The sequence below is a fragment of the Zonotrichia leucophrys genome, chromosome 1, assembly GCF_028769735.1.
Source record: "Zonotrichia leucophrys gambelii isolate GWCS_2022_RI chromosome 1, RI_Zleu_2.0, whole genome shotgun sequence".
Classification (NCBI taxonomy): domain Eukaryota; kingdom Metazoa; phylum Chordata; class Aves; order Passeriformes; family Passerellidae; genus Zonotrichia; species Zonotrichia leucophrys.
In genome coordinates this window covers 41,961,538-41,981,489 of record NC_088169.1, presented here as the reverse complement: position 1 = coordinate 41,981,489, position 19,952 = coordinate 41,961,538, and the positions used below count along the sequence as shown (strand labels likewise).

The 19,952-nt window shown below is 38.4% G+C and overlaps 1 protein-coding gene across 3 annotated transcripts in view; it reads right to left on the bottom strand.

Moving 5' to 3' along the window:
* Nucleotides 1–1,012: 1,012 nt before the first annotated feature.
* ABCC4 (ATP binding cassette subfamily C member 4 (PEL blood group)) overlaps nucleotides 1,013–19,952 on the bottom strand; it is a 142,424-nt gene continuing 123,484 nt past the window's right edge. For 2 of the 3 annotated variants that reach the window (XM_064712702.1, XM_064712721.1), the window contains 2 exons: nucleotides 10,197–10,331; nucleotides 1,013–5,390 (listed from right to left, as the gene is read on the bottom strand). In XM_064712702.1, the coding sequence (XP_064568772.1) occupies nucleotides 5,283–5,390; nucleotides 10,197–10,331 (243 nt within the window). In that variant the 3' untranslated portion in view covers nucleotides 1,013–5,282. Of the gene's footprint in view, nucleotides 5,391–10,196; nucleotides 10,332–19,952 lie in introns of those variants that run through there. The other variant, XM_064712711.1, reaches the window with a different exon arrangement.

Sequence of the window (19,952 nt, the reverse complement as noted above, 5' to 3'; positions counted from 1 at the left end):
GCTTGTTTGTGAGCAGATTCCTAAAAATCATCTTTGGCTTTGTTACTTATCAGCAGCTCTGTTTCAGGCAAGGGAACAAATCTCTTCCACTTCTAAAAGAGAACATCTGTATTAACACAGCAGCACACACATTTGGCAAGTGCTTGCTCTGGGAGGATATAGCTCCAGATGGATATTGCACATCCCACAGGCGACTTGTGCTGTGACAACACAAGCCAAATTCACTTAGAGGCAACTAAGCTGCATAGTAGTTGTGAGGTAGACTTTTGGTAGAAATATGAGAAATTCTTAATGCATATTCCATGGTAGAAGAGATGACAATTCATATTGTACCAGGTCCTGCAACTTGCTGCACTGAGGGATTATTGACAAATGCACAATTCATCCAGTACTAAAAATCCTGCATCAAAATAGCAGTGAAGTACTTGAGACAGTTGGAAGACATAGGGAAGAGTTCTGCATGGTTTTCAGAAAAAGCAGCTTCCGAGTGTCTTGCTAAATTAAGCAACAAGCTCATCAGACAGAAGCACAGGACTGAAAGGTAATACCAGATTTTGGAGTTATGCTGTTAAACCACCTCACTTCTGCCCACTGACCTTCCACATTTCCACTGTCCAGCACACTGAGCTTGCCAGCTGCTTTGGGCAGAGACCATACCCAGCCTGAAGTGGTGCAACCTCAGTGGTTCTTCCATCACAGTTTTTTTAAATCTATTTGCAATACTTTTCAGCAATTAAAGCTAAAATCTTGGTAATGTGATCTGAGAGATCTCAGACTGGAGAAAACTGGTAAAACTAAGCTGGCATGTACTACTGTGTTTTGTAGCTCCAAGTGCATTTTCAGCTCTTGGGGCTTCTGATGGCACCGAGAGGTGTTTTGAGATGTCAGACATGTCCTGACTTAGCTCAGCCCATAACTTCTGCCTTCAGCCACATATTTGCAATGACAACAGACTTAAGACACGCTTCTGAGAAATGCCTTTTATTGTATGACAGCAGTTGTCACGTGAACGTCCACAAAAGAAACCATTCCATAGTAATGCCAAAATCAAATTATTACAACAAAGGCAAGAACCAAACCAAAACAAAACCAGAGTTAAAATGATGAAAAAGCAGCGCGCTGTTACACAGTGTAAAACATACACAGAAAGCCACATCTTCTGCGAAAACTGTCATGCTCATCACCATCACAAGGAAGAAGTGATTTCAATTCTTTCTTCCCCCCTCCAAAACAAAAAAAAGAGGCAAATTTTGAATATTTTGAGATATTTCAAAGGGTCAGCTAAACAACAAAAAAAAGAGCAGCATTTCTGATGATTCTTTCTGCAATCTTATTTCACATGTGTATTGGGAAGGCTAAAAAAAGCCATCAACATTACTTAAGAAAACAGCATTATTGAGGCTGGCCAGAAAGTCCTCCCTCTTCCTAAGGGCAGTACAAATGGTATCACAGAAGATTACACCCATCTGGCACATGGTGCAGTTTACTAAAGAGAATTTTTGTCCTTAAAACAAGCAAATAACTAAAACATTGAATAATATATCCTGGCAAACTGTGGCTTTGGAAATGCCAACATGGTCTGTCGGCTCACAGTGGTCTTCGGAGAAGGGGTGGAGCAAAAAGAGACCAAAACAAATGTAAGAAAAACAATTCTCTGGATCAGAAGTAGACGCTGTTCCTAGATTTTTACATCTAAGAAACATGAGTTTTGTAACTGATGATTTTCAGAATAACTGTATAAAATTATATTTATTAGAAATAAGACTCTGGAATACTTTAAGGCACCTCATGGAGAAGAAATATTTTAAAGGCTTGAATAACTCGGGAGACTGAGTTCTTTTTCCAAGATCCCCAGTAAGGTATGCAACTTTGAGTAACCTGCTTTGCTATGTTCAAATAAAGCACAACATTTTTCAAAATGGAAGCTTAAAACTATTTAAATTTTTCTTTGTAAGGAAACATAAAACACCTTGTTGGAAAGATAATGTATTCACTTAACAGACCAAGGCTTTCACCACATGAAGGCCTTTTTTTTCCCTGATTTGAGTTCTGCCATTCAGGTCCACTGCACCTTTTTTACACATTTAAAATTAAATGGGTCAGTCGGTCTTAATCAACATCTGAACAAAACAGCTATCAACAATACCAGCAAAACCAGTTTCCTGAATAAAATATTTTTATTGCTTTAAACCAAAAAGATGAAATAATGCCAATGACAGACATGAATGACTTGCTATCAGTTGTTCTACTCAGCAATTTATGGGTTTCAAGTGTGATTTTGTAAGAAATTTGTTTTGTCTTATATTGACATTTGATACCTACAGCAAGTAGTGTCCTGCCAAAACACGTAGAGAAGCAGAATCAGCATTTTCAGAGATACCTAACATTTTTGTGCACATTCAAAAAGCTACAGGATCAAATTAATTCTAGCTTATAGACTGATAGCCACATCAGTCAGGGTCTCATACGAGTGAGTCTGCAGCAGCCAGCGTTTTGGAGTTCTGCTCTGAAATATAACTTACCATAGATTCATTTCAGAGCTGAAATGAACTAAAACTGTAATTATACCCTTGGTTTACGTGTGCAGATCTCCTTGGGTCTGATAAAAAAATATAAACTAAGGTATGTACGGCCAGGAGAACTCACTATTCTCTTATAGTATTTAAAAGACTCTGTATTATACATCACATTTCTTCTTCTATAAGAACTAAGTGTTTAACAATAATAAGAATTCCATATTGTAGAACACAGACTCTGAATATATTCACACTTCTCAAAAAAGAAGATAAACAAAGGAGCTCAAACTCCCAACTCGATGAAGTGCACTGCCTTCCTGATCAGCTCACCGTAGCTGTGTTTTTGCACCATTCAAATGAGTTTTTCCATGGCAAAGCTTGAACAGAGTTTGGACATGGATCCATGGATCCTTGTCAAAAAGGCAGTTGCAGACAAGGCCATGAGGTTGAACTTTCTTTACACTACACAATCCCCTAGAATTATCTAACATGACTTTACACATTTAAACTTCACTTCTTCACATACCTGTGCAATGCAACCACTACTCTCACTCAGCTGCAGAACAGCCCTATCCTTATTTCAGACAACTTTAACGAAAAAGAAAACAGCCACGGAACACACAGGATGATAACTGTGTGCTAGGACACTGTGCAGGTGGACTGCAGCAGCTCAGAGAAGGGCCAAGCCACACAGAAAGTGGATGTGGCTGGTGTGCTCTCAGAAGGATCTGCCATAAGCACTGCACACATGAGCACATTTGTGCCACGTGCCCTGGTGGCTGGTAGCTGCCCCTGGCTGGCTGGTATTTTATCATCAGATGTAGCACTAGCCTCCTGTTGCACATCACTGCGTGAAGTTCAGTTCCATGGATCTCAGTGGAACTTGTTCCAGTGTAAGGTGCTACACACTGCAGGAGAAGTGTTAGGACTTGACAAAAAAGGCTAGGGGCAAAAGCATCTCATTTTGTGACTCCCCCCTAATGATTTTTAAGCATGTTGAGAGGATGTTACCAGCACACATTGATGCCTGACGTTTGCTCCACAAGCCCCAAAAGCCCCTGTCCCTCAGAAAGCTGGCTGGTGGCACTGCAGACACAACCCCCTGTCTCATGGGGTCTCACAGCAGGACAGCAAGCCCCAGTGCAGGGAGGATGCTGTAACAGGGGAACAGGGACTCTGCCTCTCACCATCAGGCTGGCTTCAAGCAGGAAGATGTGCAAAATGAGTGGTTGTGCTGATGCACAGGCTTTGGCCTCCATTTACTCCTCAGTAAGAAGTAACTTTGTATCTGACTAAATTGCATTCTAGTAGAACTGCTTGAAATGAGAAACACTCGTGTTTGCCTTACTTTTAGACCACTGCATGAATACTGGGTAAATAACGCTTGTTCGGCATTACAAAGGTAATAGCAAGCATCTTCAGTATTTTTAAAAAAGCACAGTATTTTCCATTTCCTGAAGAAATCTGTTGCCTTTTAGTCTCTCCTGTGGCCTTCAAACAACAAGATGAACAGATGTATTTTCTACTGGACCTCAAAGAATAGCTCAAATTTTTTCAGATTTGAAAAGACCTAAAGCAGCACAGCACTTGCTTCGTTTATTTTTCAAGCATGGGAATAGTGCCTTTGTGTTGAAGTGCTTTGCCGAATCAGGACATAACTTATGAATATTGAACCCCTTTCTCACTGCATTCCTCTCTATCAGCAACTGCCATTTGAAACTACAGGTTGTATTTTCCTACTTATTCTGGCAGGATGGTAACTTCATACAGCTGAAGTTCAACAGAACCCCTGATGCAAAACTAAAGTTACGTATTTTTAACATATATCTAATGAATTTGTTGTGTACCCTGCAGTTACAGCTTTGGCTTGAAGGCACAAATATTAAGGCACAATAAATGCAAATAATGTATACATTTCAATGTGTTGTGTTGAAGATAACTTTGTACTACACAGTATTTAGGTATAATGACATGTCATTCAAACATTTCCTCAAGTTATTTTAATACCTTTTTTTCTTTGATAACCTGGGTAAAAAGAGGAATGTATGTTAAATTATTTAAATATTTCTTCAGTGCAAATGTGGTAATTTTCTTCTGAAGCACAGAAGACTGAGACTGATTTTTCAGCATTTGGATTTTAGCAAAATAAAACTAATATTTACATTCATCTTGAACAGCATTATTTGAACTGTTTATTAAAAAAAAGTATATAGTACTTTTCTATCAAAATGAAAAAGTGTTTTTGGCTTCTTCAAGTTTTTTTCCTACCAGCCTGCATAGGTACTTGTGACAGGTAGAAAGACAGTTCCTCTAGACAAGTGAGTTGCACACTACCAAATCTGCTGTTCAGACAGAGCTGTCATGCTAAAGAGACACTGAGAAAAATTTGGTTTTGCTTGCTCTCAAAATATTTCTAGAAGAAAAAAGAAGGACACATTCCCATTATTTTACTAAGCTCCAAATATGCACACTAGACCTGTTAGGTGTCCTGCACCTGTTTAAATAAAAGAGATCTCTACCACATAACTTTCAAATAAAAACTGAATCTGCCTAATTTCCTTAGCAACACAAACATAATTAGCTGGAAAGAAAAACATATTGCACTGAAATGAAAGAAACAGGGACAATACAAATTTTCTTCTCAGTATTAAATAGGAAGGATGTCCAGTGCAAAGAATTGCCCCCCTCCCTTTCCTCTCCCGTTGAAGCCAAGTTTAGATGATCTCAGGTTTACATTCTGCAGAGAACAGTTAAGGCAATGAGGAATCACAGTGCAGTTTCAGTTATGCATAATCCTGAGGAAGGATCCAAGGAGGAGTCTGTGGCAAGCTGACCATTCTGAACAACTTCTGGGTAATTCTTACTGAAGTATACCTAGGAAAAATATTAGATTCTATGAGTAATTATGTACCAAAGTCCATTTAGCTTCAAACAATATTTCCGGAGATAAATATAGTAGAGATAAACACATATCCTCAAGGAACCACAACAGGAACTTCAGGTCAGTGGCATTCAGTTAATGTATGTCACTGAAAAATTAGTTAAATTACTATATGAACTTTCACTAAAATAAAATGTGTGAGAAAAATCACACAACCTGTCGATCCCTCAAATTTTTGTTAATTCAGATGAATAGATATGTTTTATCACTTTACATTAAACTGATAAGTAAAATCATTTCACTAGCTCAAAACATGGAGATAAATTAAAAACAGGATGACAAAGAAGCTGTGAAATCTTGCGTCTGCACAAGGGTTTCTCATTTTCACACATAAAATGAACACAATAGATTTGGATGTTAAAATCAGGTTGTAATCCCTATATTTTACAAACTGTGATTGACAACCATTGAAACTTCGAAGTATATGTATGAAATATCCCAGCCTTTAATTTGTGCTGCAGAGCAGTTATAGGGCCTATAGAAATGTGATCTCTGGATAGTGAACCACAATAATGAAAGAAGAAGCAAAAGCTTTAACAATGACTCAACCAAGCAACTTCTCTAAAACGTAAGATGATACCAAATAATAGGACAGTTCTTTGCCAAGCCTTTGAGTTCCTGAATTCTACCAATTTCTAGCTCAACTAGAAGAGATACAGGTTTCCTGATAAATGTATAATCAGAACATAAAGGAAATGAAATGCTGTCAAGTTTCACTGTTCCACAATCATCAGTTTTTAGCAGCTGTATCATATCTCTGTTCCTTGACAGATGCGCATAACAAAATGAAATAATGTCAAGACTTGTGTGCTCTTATCTAAAAATGTGTTGGGTGAAAAAGGACTTCAAATGCAATTTTTTTTTCAAAGAAGAATGTGAAAAGTTTTGTTTGAGTCTTTAAAAACAGAAAATACACTATCTTTCTGAAGCTGACATGTGTCACGAGTTAGGTCTCATAGTCAGACTGCTTTGAGTACAGCTTATGAAACATTTCTGCAATTTATATTTAAGAGTCTTGTCAACAAAGTTCAGTTTGTTTGATAATAACGTCCTTTTCATATACATGAATATACGTATAAGACACATGGGATAAAAAAGAAAAAGTCATTCTACAAAAATGTCCCTGTCATCTTTTGTGCACTCACTCTTGTGCACTCATATGCATTTTCACAAGTTTCAAAGAATATTAAAGTCTGATTTGAATCAACAGAAGAATTGGGAGTCCTGTTAAGAGACATTCCTCAGTAACCAGTCACAATCGGATGCAACAGAGGGAAGTTAATGAGGCTGCTGACTGCACACGGGCTGCAGACGGCAGCCTCAGTATTCCCACCCCGTTCCTGCTTTAAAACACAAAACTTTGGCATACTTCTAATGCAGCTTTTGAATGTGATTTTTTTTTAATGGAAAGCTAACCGAAAACCTTGGCACATTACTAGAGATGTAATGAAATGGCAGCTGCTTTTCAACTGTCTCATTGCAATTCTTCCCCTGAGCCCAATCCCTCAAGATATTAAATGCCCAAGTCTTTATACAAGTTTCTTCCAGTGCCAACAGAGCTGCAACCTTTTTAAAAGTAATCACTGAGGTGAGATAACACCTAGTATTTTAATATTTACACATCTGTCATAGCTTTAAAGTAAAATAAAACAACTCTTATTTTTCCCTCAAAGTACTGAAACCTGACTGACAGAAACCCATCCCTATCCTGATGCCACCAAAGCTTGCAGAAAAGCCTCTCTCAACACTGCCAAGAGCAGGGAGAACACACCAACTTCTGTTTATCTGAATAATTGAGCACTTTTATTTTTTTCCTTTTTTCACTGCTTGACGATTATTTCTCTTTCCCACAGGATTTTCTCCTAGCAGCTTCTTGTAAACTGAGAAAAGATAAAAACAGTCTCATGATGTCAAGCATAACTCAGTTGCCATCAGGCTCATGGGCTGTTTAATGCACACTCAGCAGTATCCAATTTGAGTTGTGCCTCTGTTGTTCTCTTTGACATTTGGACAAAAAATGGGGATACCAAGTGAGCCATACAATAGCAACTGGATCAATCGGGAAACCTGAGCTAAGATTCCAGCAATAGCTCAGTCTTGCAATGTCTCACTAAGAGGCACATGAGATTTTTTTTTAAAAATTATGTTTCTTAAATATGTCGAAGTTAGTCTTCCCAATTTAAGATGTGTACTACCTCTTAATTTGCACTTAAAGGATATATGCAAAAGTAGTACTTTTCCACAAAATGCATTTGAAGTTTCAGGTTACTGAAAGATCATCTTGGTACAAGTTTGTATTGTACAGGTCCAAACTGAAATGAATCAAGATTCAGGTCCAAAATCCAATAAATCAAATAATCATTGCCAAAGCATACCCACATTCCAAAACCATTTTTCTTAGCAACCCACTGCAATGCTTTTTGAAAAGTATGTATGTATGTCATATTACCATTTCTTTTCATGTGCAGCATGCTGTTTTCCAAAAACAGAAAGAAAGCTGTTCTTCATAAAAACAAAAAAAATGTTCTTAGTAACCACAGTAGGAATGTGGGAAACCAACAGCAATACATGCAGCAGGCTCAGTAGTGTAAAAAGAAAAGCCATTGGAATCAGCTCTTCTGACTAAGCGACTTCTCTGCAAGTATGCATGAAGCACAAGGGACAGCAATAACAAAACCCCTGAATTGTCCAAGTCCTTCAAACAGAAGGAGCTGTAACTCTGCTTCTGGGTAGCTGCTGACTGGAGATACAGTCTCTTGATTCCCATATTTTTGGTCCGAGTGTGGATAAGCACCATGCTTTGCATTCTTGGCAGATGCTAAAGCTTGTATCTGCCTTCTAGCCTGGGAGTTAGCAAGCTTTTTCATCAAACCACATTTCAGCAGAGACTGGTTCCTGGATCTCTTCCCTTCCTGTACAAAATCACATAACATTGATGTGGTAACTGCAGATGACTATATGGGCAAGTAACATCAGGCAATTATTTTTATACATTTTGAATCATCTTTGAATGCAATTGTGCAATTGGGGAGGGCTCCAGGGAAGGAAGGAATGACAGCATGACATAACTAAATTTCTACAGATGACAGCTGGACAGCCCTCACCTCTTGTCTTTCCAAGGAACAAGCCTTAGGAAGCTGGCCTTCACTTTACAGACAAACAATGGTCACATGAATTTGAAGCTACCCGTTTAAATATCATTTATATAACCTCCAGATTGTCATGCACATACCGCAGAAAACATGGCTAACCCATTCCCTTCTAATAAGAAAATAAATGAAGCTACACTGCAGCAATGGAAGAGGACAGCAGAACTTGTAACACAGCTTAGTTCAAGACAAAACTCTTTCCTCAGTTATGCAATTTGTACCACACAAGAATTTATGGTGGATGCTCTTAGCTACAGTGCTTTACTTAAAAAACCCTTTAAAAAATAAAAAACTGAGAATATGAACAGACACAGAAATCTCTTCCCTGATCTTCAAGAAGTCCAGTAATATAGCATCCAGACATGAGCACACAGCCTCCATGACCATGACTGCACTACTTTTCTTTTTTTTTTTCAACTTGCTGGAAATGCATCTATTTTTTACTGGAAAACAGTCAAACACCTGCCATTTTGTTTCTTGTCTTTGTGTGTTGTTCCCTGTCTACTGGTCTTTTGTTTCCCCAGGTGACATTTTAGACTTCGTGCTCCTCTAGCTCTGCTCCACACATCCAGCAACTTGAGGAAAGGAAAGCATAAAGGCTAAAGAGCTTTGCCTCTCTCCAGTAAAAGGCTCTCTTAGGTTACCAGTGCCTTACTCACATGCTGAAAGCCCAGTTACATGGGTTCCAAGCAAGCTGCTGCCAAACTGAGCACTGCCAGTCTCAGCTGGAGCAATGCTGAAACTTTGCTGGCACTGAGGGAATTAAGTCTTGCCCTGGACGTCCTGTGTGGTAAATTATGAAGAAAAAAGAAAGCAAGCCAAAGCTAGTCAAAGAGATCCTCAATCACAGGTCATTCTTTTTTATCTTCTTATCTCTGCTTCAGCTTTCCATCTGAGAATTGGAGATGATATAGGCTCGCCTCACAGGCATATTGTGAAAACGAATCCATTGATGTCTCTTAAACACTTGGATTGCCAGAGGAATGCTCACAATTACATTAATAATTCTGTACTCTGAGTAGGATTTGAACAGTTTGAAATCAGGCACAGAGCCTTGCAGGAACAAGGAGGTGACAAAACATTGAATAGCTGTTTCTTAGCTGAGCCCTGCTCATTTTTGGTGCAGAACAGAGAGCCAGGGTACCAGAAAGAAGTAAGGGAAAGCACAACAGAAGGAATGTAATCAAACCCTCAGGGACCACAGCATGGTCACAGGCATTGAGCCCCAACTAAAACCTGATGCACCCTTTAAAAATAGAGACATAACATATAAATATTTGATTCTGCAGCCCTAACGTGTTTTTCACAGCGAGTTAAGATCAATGCCCAGCACAAGTGAGTATGTCCTATATTATTTACACTTACTGTTTTGTGTACACACAAAAGGAAGCAAGAAATCCAGTCTTTCAACTTGGGGTATATAAATACACGTATCATTTGGAAGTCTGTGTATATCCCACTGAAAATTATGGCTTTGCCTTGCAAAACTGACAGATCCTTTAGTGGAAGGCTTACTGCAACACTGAATATGCTAACTTGAGATAAACAAACTGCAGAGACAAACTTAATTATCTCTTCTTCTAAAATTACCCGTTTTGCTGTTTCCATCAGAGCAGCAGCTTCAGTCTTGCCCACTTGTTGCACCATTTTGTAAAACAAGCTGTCTTGTTCTTGCAGCAAAATGTAAGGCTCACCATATTCTTTCAGTCTTCCTGCATCTAAAACCTGTTAAATCAGCAGAAACCAATGTATTAACATAAAAAATTAAAAACTAAATGTTAGAGACTAGAAACCAAATGTAGGCGACTACAGGCAAGGGGGAAATGTATGCATTTTTAGTGTTAAGATGAATTTTGGACCCTGAAAATGAATTCTGCCCTCTTCAAACTAGTATAGTACTTTCTTAGTTTACAGACTTGTTGTACAATTTTAGAGTGCCCTACAGCCATTCCACCTATAGGAATCCAACATGAAGTTATGCAGAATATGGAAATACAATGTTTGTGCAGCCAACAAAGCAGATTATAAGATTCATTGTGTAAGAAGGAAACAAAGAGGTCCAAATGGGCTCTGAAGTAAACAGCTGTGGGTAAAAACCACGCAATAACCACCAAGACGGTTAAGGGAGAGTAAGTAGGTCTTTTGAATTAGAGGTGAAGATGTAATTAAAGAAAATGAGGGTGTTGCTGAAAAGATAAACAATTTCTTGCATCAGTTTTTGCCAACTATGGATTAGAAAGATATTTAAACCTGACCCTATTCTTTCCACGTAAAGAAAAGATCAGATACCACCATGGACACACGTACTCAAAAAGAGAGGAAGGAAGAAAGAAAGAACAACAGTGAAATTAAATAAGCATGAAGTCAATAATCCACAGAGAATATACACAGTCAAAAATATAGGAAAATATTAAGAATATGCTGATTGAACCTCTATGAAACTCTCAGTTCTCAGACTAGTGACTTCATTTAAGGACTGCATGGCAGCAAACACTGAATTTACATTTTAAAAAGCCTTTATAGGATTAATTCAAGGAAATTTTGGACTAGCATATATATTTTGATGTAAGACACCAAATTAATTGAAACAGTCATTAAAACAAAAGAAGACACATAGAGCACAGGTAGAATTAATTCTCCACAGTTTTAGCAATCACAAATCTGATACAATTTTTAATGTACCAGAAGAAAACTAAAGGAGAAATGGTTTATGTGGATTTCCAGAAAGATACCTGGTGTAACTAAATAACCATGCTACAAAGAACAAAGCTTTTCAAAAACCTGGACAGAAAACAAGAGATTTGAATTGAACAGTGCAGCTTCTTCGTAGAAAACTGAACAGGTAGGAACTGGTGGGAAGCATATTGTTCTGCCATAGGTGATAGCTACTTATGTTAATCATCAGAAAAAGGAGGTGTCAGAGAAGTGACAAACCTGTAAATGACACAAAAATGTGCAGATAAGAATAGACCAGGGGTTCAGATATACTTAACTAACCTAAGAGAATGAGAAACACAATAGCAGGGAAAAGCCAATATTGACAAATGCAATGCACTCAAATACTTAACTGGCTTATAAATTAATGGTATTGACTCAAGAAAGAGATCTGGGTTTTAGCCTACAAGTTCAGTACTTTACGCCATGAGTAGGACTAATGGAGTTTTAAAAAAAAGGGAAAGAATTCATGTGAGAAAACAATTCAGAAAATATTTTTGCTCTTATATAAATAAAAAACTGAATGCATAGGCGTGCTATTGACAAAGATATTGCCACAACAAAAGGACTTCAAGGACTCATAACTCAAACCATAATTGTGGTGTACATACTTGTGAGAAAAAAAAGAAAGATCTAAAGAAATGGAGCTGTTGATTTCAGAAAAGAAATTAATAAAAGGTATGGTGAGGACAACTTCCAAAGTAACAAAAATAGCGTGCAAACTTCTGTTTGAAAGAAGAACCTCCAACAAGCCTGCAGATAAATTCAGAGTCCTTTGAGGAAACTTTCAAACATGTCCTTTGCCTGTGCAGCTCCAGAGAACCACACATCCTCATGGCCAAGGGCCTGGCAGATCTCCAAGCAGCCTGCACCCCAGTAAATGACAAAGCTCACAGGGAAGGGGCACAGCTGAGCTGACTCCTTTGCCTGCACCAGTGTGAAAATCCTGCAGTGCCAAGATCACTGTCAACTTGTTTGACACCAGAGACCCAGCACCAAGGAAAAAGGACCCACTCCTTCCCTTCCCTTCCGGTTCAATTAAGTGCAGGGCATTTGAATGGAAAATAACTCAAGACAACAAACAGCTGCATAATTACATCTAATTTTATAAACTGTATGCACAGAAACCTACAAGAAGATATTTGCTATTTTCAAAAGCTCTTAACTTAGAGAACCCAGCCTATATTATGAATTTTCTTTGCAAGTTATTCCCAGTATGGTTTGAAATTGCAGCTGAAGAAAGTGCTCACAAAAAAATCTTAAATACTAGTAATATTGCACAGCACAACATACAGTCATTTAATACATGGAGTATTTCACCTACTATAATTGCACACTTGCTGACTTTTCAGTGTACTTAATCCTATCCAATTTACTCTAAACATTTAATGATTATTTATAAATATAATTTTTATCACAACCATTTTTAAGCCACAGTTTTAAGTCACAGTTAGGGACAGCTTCCTTAAAAATGCAATAAATTATTGTATACAATTCAACATTTAAATCAGGGTGCCACAGCACTGAGCCTCTGTCGCCTTTAAGTAAAGCTTTTCTCAGCATAGCACTAGATTATGCAAGCACTCCTTAAGAAAGGAAACAAAAAGCATCTTCATTAAATGCGTCTCTTACTAGTAAAGAATTGCAATAGACAAGTAGACGGTTTTAAAAAATTATGTTACTGTAGTATTGCAATTTTAACATTCGTTTTGCAAATACCTGAAACAACCACAAGCATAGACAATCTTTCCCCTCCAGAGAACCTGGGGAAAGGGAAAAAATAATTCTTTCTTGTCAAGTTTTAAACAGTCAAGTCCAGAAGATGAACAGAGAGAGTGAGCAATTTCTGTCCAGAGAAACTCCATCCACATTTTAAACAAATCATTAACCTACTCATAGCCTTTCTTTGGGAATAGAACCCAAACTTGGTTATAAAGATAAACAGAACAGCCATAGAAAAATAAGCTGTGTTACTTTAAAAAAAAAAATCTGTAATGAAAAATGAAGAATGAAACTGAACAGACAATATCATTCCTACAAGTCAGGAACACTATAAACCCTGTTCACCACAGAAAACCACTTTCTACTAAGTGCTGTCATCCATGAGACAATGGAGAAAATTTAGGCTGGTTTACTTGGTAGTTATACATATATATATTTATATATTTATATATTTATTAAAAAGCACTTAGACAAAGAGATAGGTACTCTTCTTTGAAGAAATGTGTGCTGATAAGATATACATAAATAAATAGGTACTTTGGCTAAGGCTTTGCATACTCTTACTCACTGACTCCAAGCCAAATTAAAATCATTAAGACTTCAAAAAGCCAGCTAATCATTCAGGAAAGGTGGAATCTGGTGTTTACCAGCCACATATTTTCCGATCAACTCGCAAGGCTTATCACTGCACAATACAAGAGAATCGAACCCAGATGCATCCCAAGGCAGTTGTACCAGTGGAACTCGATACAGGAGAGCCAGAGAAGCTTGTAGCTGGTGAAATCAGATCACAGGGAGATTGTGGAGGACACACACAGGAGCACTTGACTCTGAATCAGACTTGAATTTCATCACAGACTGCAGCGCAGATATTGAGAGAGGGGTTTTGTGCAAATCACTCAACTTTTCAGCTCCTCACCAAGAATCTTTGTTAAAATACATGAAATAAAGACTTGATCATTCTGTGGGAGCTAACTGCCTGTGAAATACTTCGACAGCCCAGAGTGAAATAAAAACAAACACAAAAGAGTTATATAAACCCAAAGTGGTCATATGTAAACCAGGGCCAGATTCTCCACCCTCTTGCACCGGCAGCTTCTTTTACCTCGCCTGCACTGTTCTTGCCTTTGTAGTACCACCTTTACGGCTTCAACAGGATTTTCTCATATGAAAGGGTAATTCCAACAGTACAAAATTTACAAAATTGGCTGCTGGCAATCATACAAAAGAAAACATGCAGGAAAATTGCTGTTCAATGGAATTTGCTCACCTCCCTGAGAATGGTGAAAACATCTTCACTTATAGCTATCCAAATTAGCATTACTCAAGAAGCAATACAGAGATATGTTAAGTTCAAACACAGCTCAAATGATGTATTAGTCTTGAGTAAAATCCTCACATGCCATCTAATTCTATTTCACCTAATGTTTCATCCTGGTTAAATAGTCCGGGGCAGTGACTGCTCATCTGAGTTGTGATCTTTCCAGAACATTAAGAAGCATACTGGCGGAAGACAACATAGTTTGGAGCAGCACTTTATTTGAATTTTGGGGCACAGAATAATACAGAATGGGGATCATTAAATATGACAGGGAAGGACAGAGAAACAGAAGTGTTCGATCTTGACCTGCAATATCAAACATGAGAAGATTATTAGCCATTTAAATGTGTTTATGTTAACTCTAACTAGCACAGGAGTATTTGCCTATGCCACAAAAATGTTGCTGAACTAAATTTGGGTAAGATTTGAGCACTACATTTTGCCTCATCTGTAACCTACCAGGGGATCTATCCCCACTTTGCCTAGGTCCCTCCCTAAACCCCCAAGCTTTGCAGTATTTCCATCCCACAGTTTTGTAATTTAATGTACCAACCAGGACAAAAAAGCAGGGGAAGGAAGACAAAAAGTAAAACATAAATTGGTGAAAAAGGAGTCAGGAAATCCATTTCACCATGAAAAGAGAAAAACAAAACAATAAACAATGAGGATACTACGTCAAGACAGTTGAGTTTTCAGCAGACACCTAGGCAGCAGAGCCAGCAGAATACCCTTTCTCCTTGATGATTTCTCAAATAATCCATATTGTTCTGTTGCACATGACCTTGCAGAAGCCAGCACTCATTCTGTAAGTGAATTTTACAATCTTCTTTGTAGATTAATATATGTGAAAGAAGTGTCATTGGCCACAGAGAGAGAAAGAACAAGGGTCTTCTAAAACACTGTAACAACCACCATGTACTTACAGCTCTCCATAGACACAAAAAACAAAGTTCTAAATCCTGTGTTTTCTAACTTTCAGCAACAAAAGCAGACAAACCAAGAGAACAATAGTTATAAAACATTCTGAGGAGAAAAACAATCCAAGGTTGGAAGTGTTCAGCAACAGAGGAGGGGGGCATGGGAATTTATTTCAATTATTATTGAGGAATGACTAGTATTCTTATTCACGTTCATATTCACCATTAAGCTAGAGGGGAAATGGGACATTTAAGAGTTGATCATAAATGTTTTTATTTCCTATTCAAAAGGAAAATAATTCAGGGAAATTATCTCCTTGGGAATACATCTGATTTAATTTAGACTTGGAGAAGACATCACCAAACAAAAAAATCATTATTAAAGTTCAAAACTCTGCTAGGAGTACAACTTCGAACAATGTTTTCCTCAGAGAGCATACATCAAGATGATCTTCAATAAAGTCCTGGGAAGAGGAGAATATTCAGGAGATGCTTCTGGTTACATCATATTATAAGAAATATATTCACCCAAGACAATACACAGCTTTGTGGGAAAGAGTCAACAGCCTGTACTCCAGTTGGCATTAAGTTCAGAGGCAAGCATGTTCTGTCTCTTCTGTCTCATCATGGTTTGTCAAAACAGATCAGAAACATGCACATACTTCTCTGAGGAATCATTTATAAATATCAACCTATCTAAACATGCTTGTGAACATCGAAGCACATTCAGAAGGCTGCAAATATAACTCAGAAACCATTTAAAAGAGTTCTTTTCTCTTTTCTTTTCTCTTTTCTTTTTTCTTTTCTCTTTTCTTTTCTCTTTTCTTTTCTTTCAGTTTTTTTTTTTGTTTTGTTTTCTTTTTTTTTTTTTTGTGGTGGAGCTTTGGTTGGTTATTTTTTTGGGCTTTTTGTTTTGATTTTTCTTAAGCCTTCAGGTTTATTCAAAGCGTTCCCCATGCTCCTTCAGGGCTCCTATACAGATTATTCTACCAGTAACTCCAGACAAATCTGGTGTCAAATAATGTATTTTTCAAGCATCATGTACATTAACAGAGCAGAGTAGACCTGGGAATTCACCTTCTTATAATCTGAATTATTATTTTCAGATTTTCTAAATAACTCACCTCAGCAGAGTTTAACTTTGCTGTAACAATGCCAGAATTGCCACTGGTCATTAGGATTTGACATGAACCCTCACTATCCCCTGCTTCACAGAAAAGGCAACTTAAGACATCTTGTTCTGTAATCAGAAAAAGTGGGTTTCTCTAAACTGAAATTATTCTTTGGCTGCAACCTAGGGGAAATTGAGCATGCAGCACTGCCTGACAAATTGGTTCACACAGGTCTTCTTTAGGCTCTGTGTAATTTAAAAAATCTGAATTTTTAAATTTTTAAAAAATCTACCTCCTTTTTCTCCAACTGATGGCATGCCACTGCAAGCTGAATGGAATGTCATCCATCCAGGGAAAAATACCAATGACATATGTAGTAATGAGACTTATTCTAGTGATGATCCCTCGATATGAACTCCTTCTGTGTCTCACTGAAGAACTCTGTTAACCACACACTGCAGACATCTCTTGTATGGCAGAGTTTCCTCACCTGCAAACATCTGATATACCAGAGTAAGTCCAACCCTTGCTTCAGAGGGCTGAAGGGGCCTCGTGCCAGTGCTTACCAGCAGCTGACAAAAACACCTGCATCCTGACAAACCTCCCCCTTGGTCAATCAGTAATGACTGCTTCCACCACTGTGCAAAGCCACATTTCTCAACTGGGATTGCAGAATGGCTCAAATGTGGCCCTGAAGTGATATAGGATATACTTCAGTTTAAAAAAATCCCATTCTTCAATAAGGCTTTTGAGGGTCTTAGAAGGGTAGATAAGCTACAAGGATGTTTTACTTTTCAAGAGGTTAAGGAATATTGTTGCAGATGACTGAGCATGTCTCCTGGTTTTATCAGTTTCTGATGACAATGAACTTGTGGCTCAGCTGCCATGCACAGAGTTTCACCTTATCAGAAACTCTCTGCTCAGGGCACCAGCCACCAGCATGACCTGGGCTAATTTGCTTTTAAACAGTAATACAGTATTTCTCAGCAAGCAAAAATCATTCTCTAAAGATATGTTAGTATTTCTAGTACAGTCTAGATTCCATACCATTGTCTTTAAAGAAACATGATACGACCATCCTGTTCTTACACTGATGGAAACACATTCACACACAAATGCCTGACAGACAGAGATCAAAGTTCATCAAACATTGGCTTCACTTCCTGCAGAAATTAAAATTCAAATTCTTTGTTTGAATGTGAAGTACTGCCTCAATAATTACTTGTTTTATTTAGGCAAAAGAAGAATCTTGTTGGGCAGCCCTCTTGAAATGGGAGCAGCTTTTAAGAACTAAAGATGCCAATGTTTTAGAGAAGTGTGGCTTAAAACTGGCAGAGAGAATCAAGAATTCTAGTGTATTTTCAAGCTCTTTGGGATTTTGACTGATTTTAGAGGCAGATAGGCCAGGTGTGACATTAACAATTGTCACAGACACACCAGCTGACAAGACCCACTCTGATACAGGACCATGGCACATAGCTCCGTATCTCATGCAAAACCTGGCCTAAACACCAATATAGAATCTTCTTTTAATGGTAAAGATGCATATATTACTCAGCTTTGAAAGCAACATCTTCACTGCTCATATTTGTGGAATTCAATAACTTCCAAGAAAGAAAAAGGGAGGGTTTTGTTTTCTCTTCTGGTTTGGTAAACATCAACCCAGTTTCAGAAGACTTGGGAGCACTGGAACCTGCCTTTGTTCAGAATCAAAACTGACCATTTCTGAAAAATTATTTGCTAAATTTGTAGCTCTTACCGAAACTCTGGAAGTCTTGAGTTAACAAAAGAAAGGAGAAACCTAATGGTTTCCATGCCCTCTGCTCTCCATGCAGGTCCCCTTCTATGAGCACCCTTCATATTATTGCCTTCACATTTCCTTACTCAAGAGACTTTGGTCCCAGAACTCAGTGGGAATCTTTCTTAGGTTGAATAAAAACAAGAATGAATTTAGTTCTAATATTCCTTAGTCCATATTTTCAAGAAAGAGGCTGAGTCAAAAAAAGAGCTTTATTAGTGTTTGTTCCTTCTGAATAATGACAGCAGGTGCACCAGTATGAATGTAGCAATTTTACTGCAGATTATTAGATTCAGACCTACAAGGTACTTTAGGGTTTTTAGGAAGAATTAGATGCTTAGTTGCAAAATTCTGGCATCCATTCTAGCTACTATAATCCATTAAGCTCCTTTTACATTCTTTAACAGAACAGACTTCAATAGCACAAGCATAATATGCAATAATATTTCACCACACTCCAGATACTGGGCTCACAGAAGTAAAGAAAGGTGAAATCCACTTCCACCTTTCTGTTACAGAATGAAAAAAAATACCAATTTTATACCCATCCAGTTGTCCTGCTTTGGAATTTGGAAGGAAGTAATAAAATTCTTATTTTCATAAATTTTCACATTCTATCATCCCAGGCTCCAGGAATATTTATGGTCTCATCAACTGACCTTTCTCAGACATCCCGAGCACTTGAGGGCCAGTGTCTGACAGCGGGGCACCCCTCCAGCAAGGAAACACTCTGACACAGACACACTGAAACCAGAGAGGCAACACCAATGGTGGGACACAGCTTTCAAAAAGAACTGTTCTGCAGCCAGGATTGCATGTTCTGTGTCTAGTGACTTAATATAATACCCCCTAAGCAGAACGTCGAGATTTGCTGTGAAACACATTCATTTTCCAGCAGTGATATTTAAATAAGTGGAAAAGAAAGCCACCTAAAGAAGAGTCAACAGACCATAGCTTTTCTGACTAACTCAGTATTACTAATTTAAGTGTACCACCACTACTTTCCTGTGTTCTCCACATCTCCATCTGAAGCTGGGCCACTGTAGTGAAAGCCCACATGAAGGTATCAGCAGGACAGATGGGGCCTCCCCACTGCGTCTCACTGGGCTGCAGATTCAGACTCCCTTTTGCTATCCTCTGATGACTCTTGCTCTTCTGGCAAGGGAAATGCAAGGAAGAGCAAAGGAAGGGCTTAACCTGGCTGCCCTGGGTACACAGAGCACACGACATTTTTTGGGGAATGGGGACCACTGCATCCAGACCTCTTTAGACAGAGCACAGATTTCTGCACTTTCTGGAAGAATGCTGTCATCCCCATGGTAAGGAAGGAAGGGCGGTATGACCATCACCACCATAGTCACTTAGATGTCTATCACCCCTGTCTCATCTCCACTTGGATGGATGAAGGATAATAATTTGCACTGCTGGGTCAGGTATCAGAACTCCAGAGAGAGACAAGGGCTCAGACCTTGTCTGCTGCTCAGCACTTTCTACATAGCTGTAGGTGACGGCCTTTTACCACATACCACACCGCCCAGATCTCCCTCTCTCTCTTTGATACCAAGATGTTTATACTTACTCTTGGTGGACTGATTGCTCTGCTGAAGTTAGACATCTACAGCACAGGAAACACAGTTCCTGATTTATGAGGCCCAGATGTTCCACCATGGCAAACACAACATCAGAAAAATGAGAATAACCAAATGAGGGAGGCGCACTGGAAAGACGTGGGAAGTCATTTTCTATTGACCAAAAAAAACA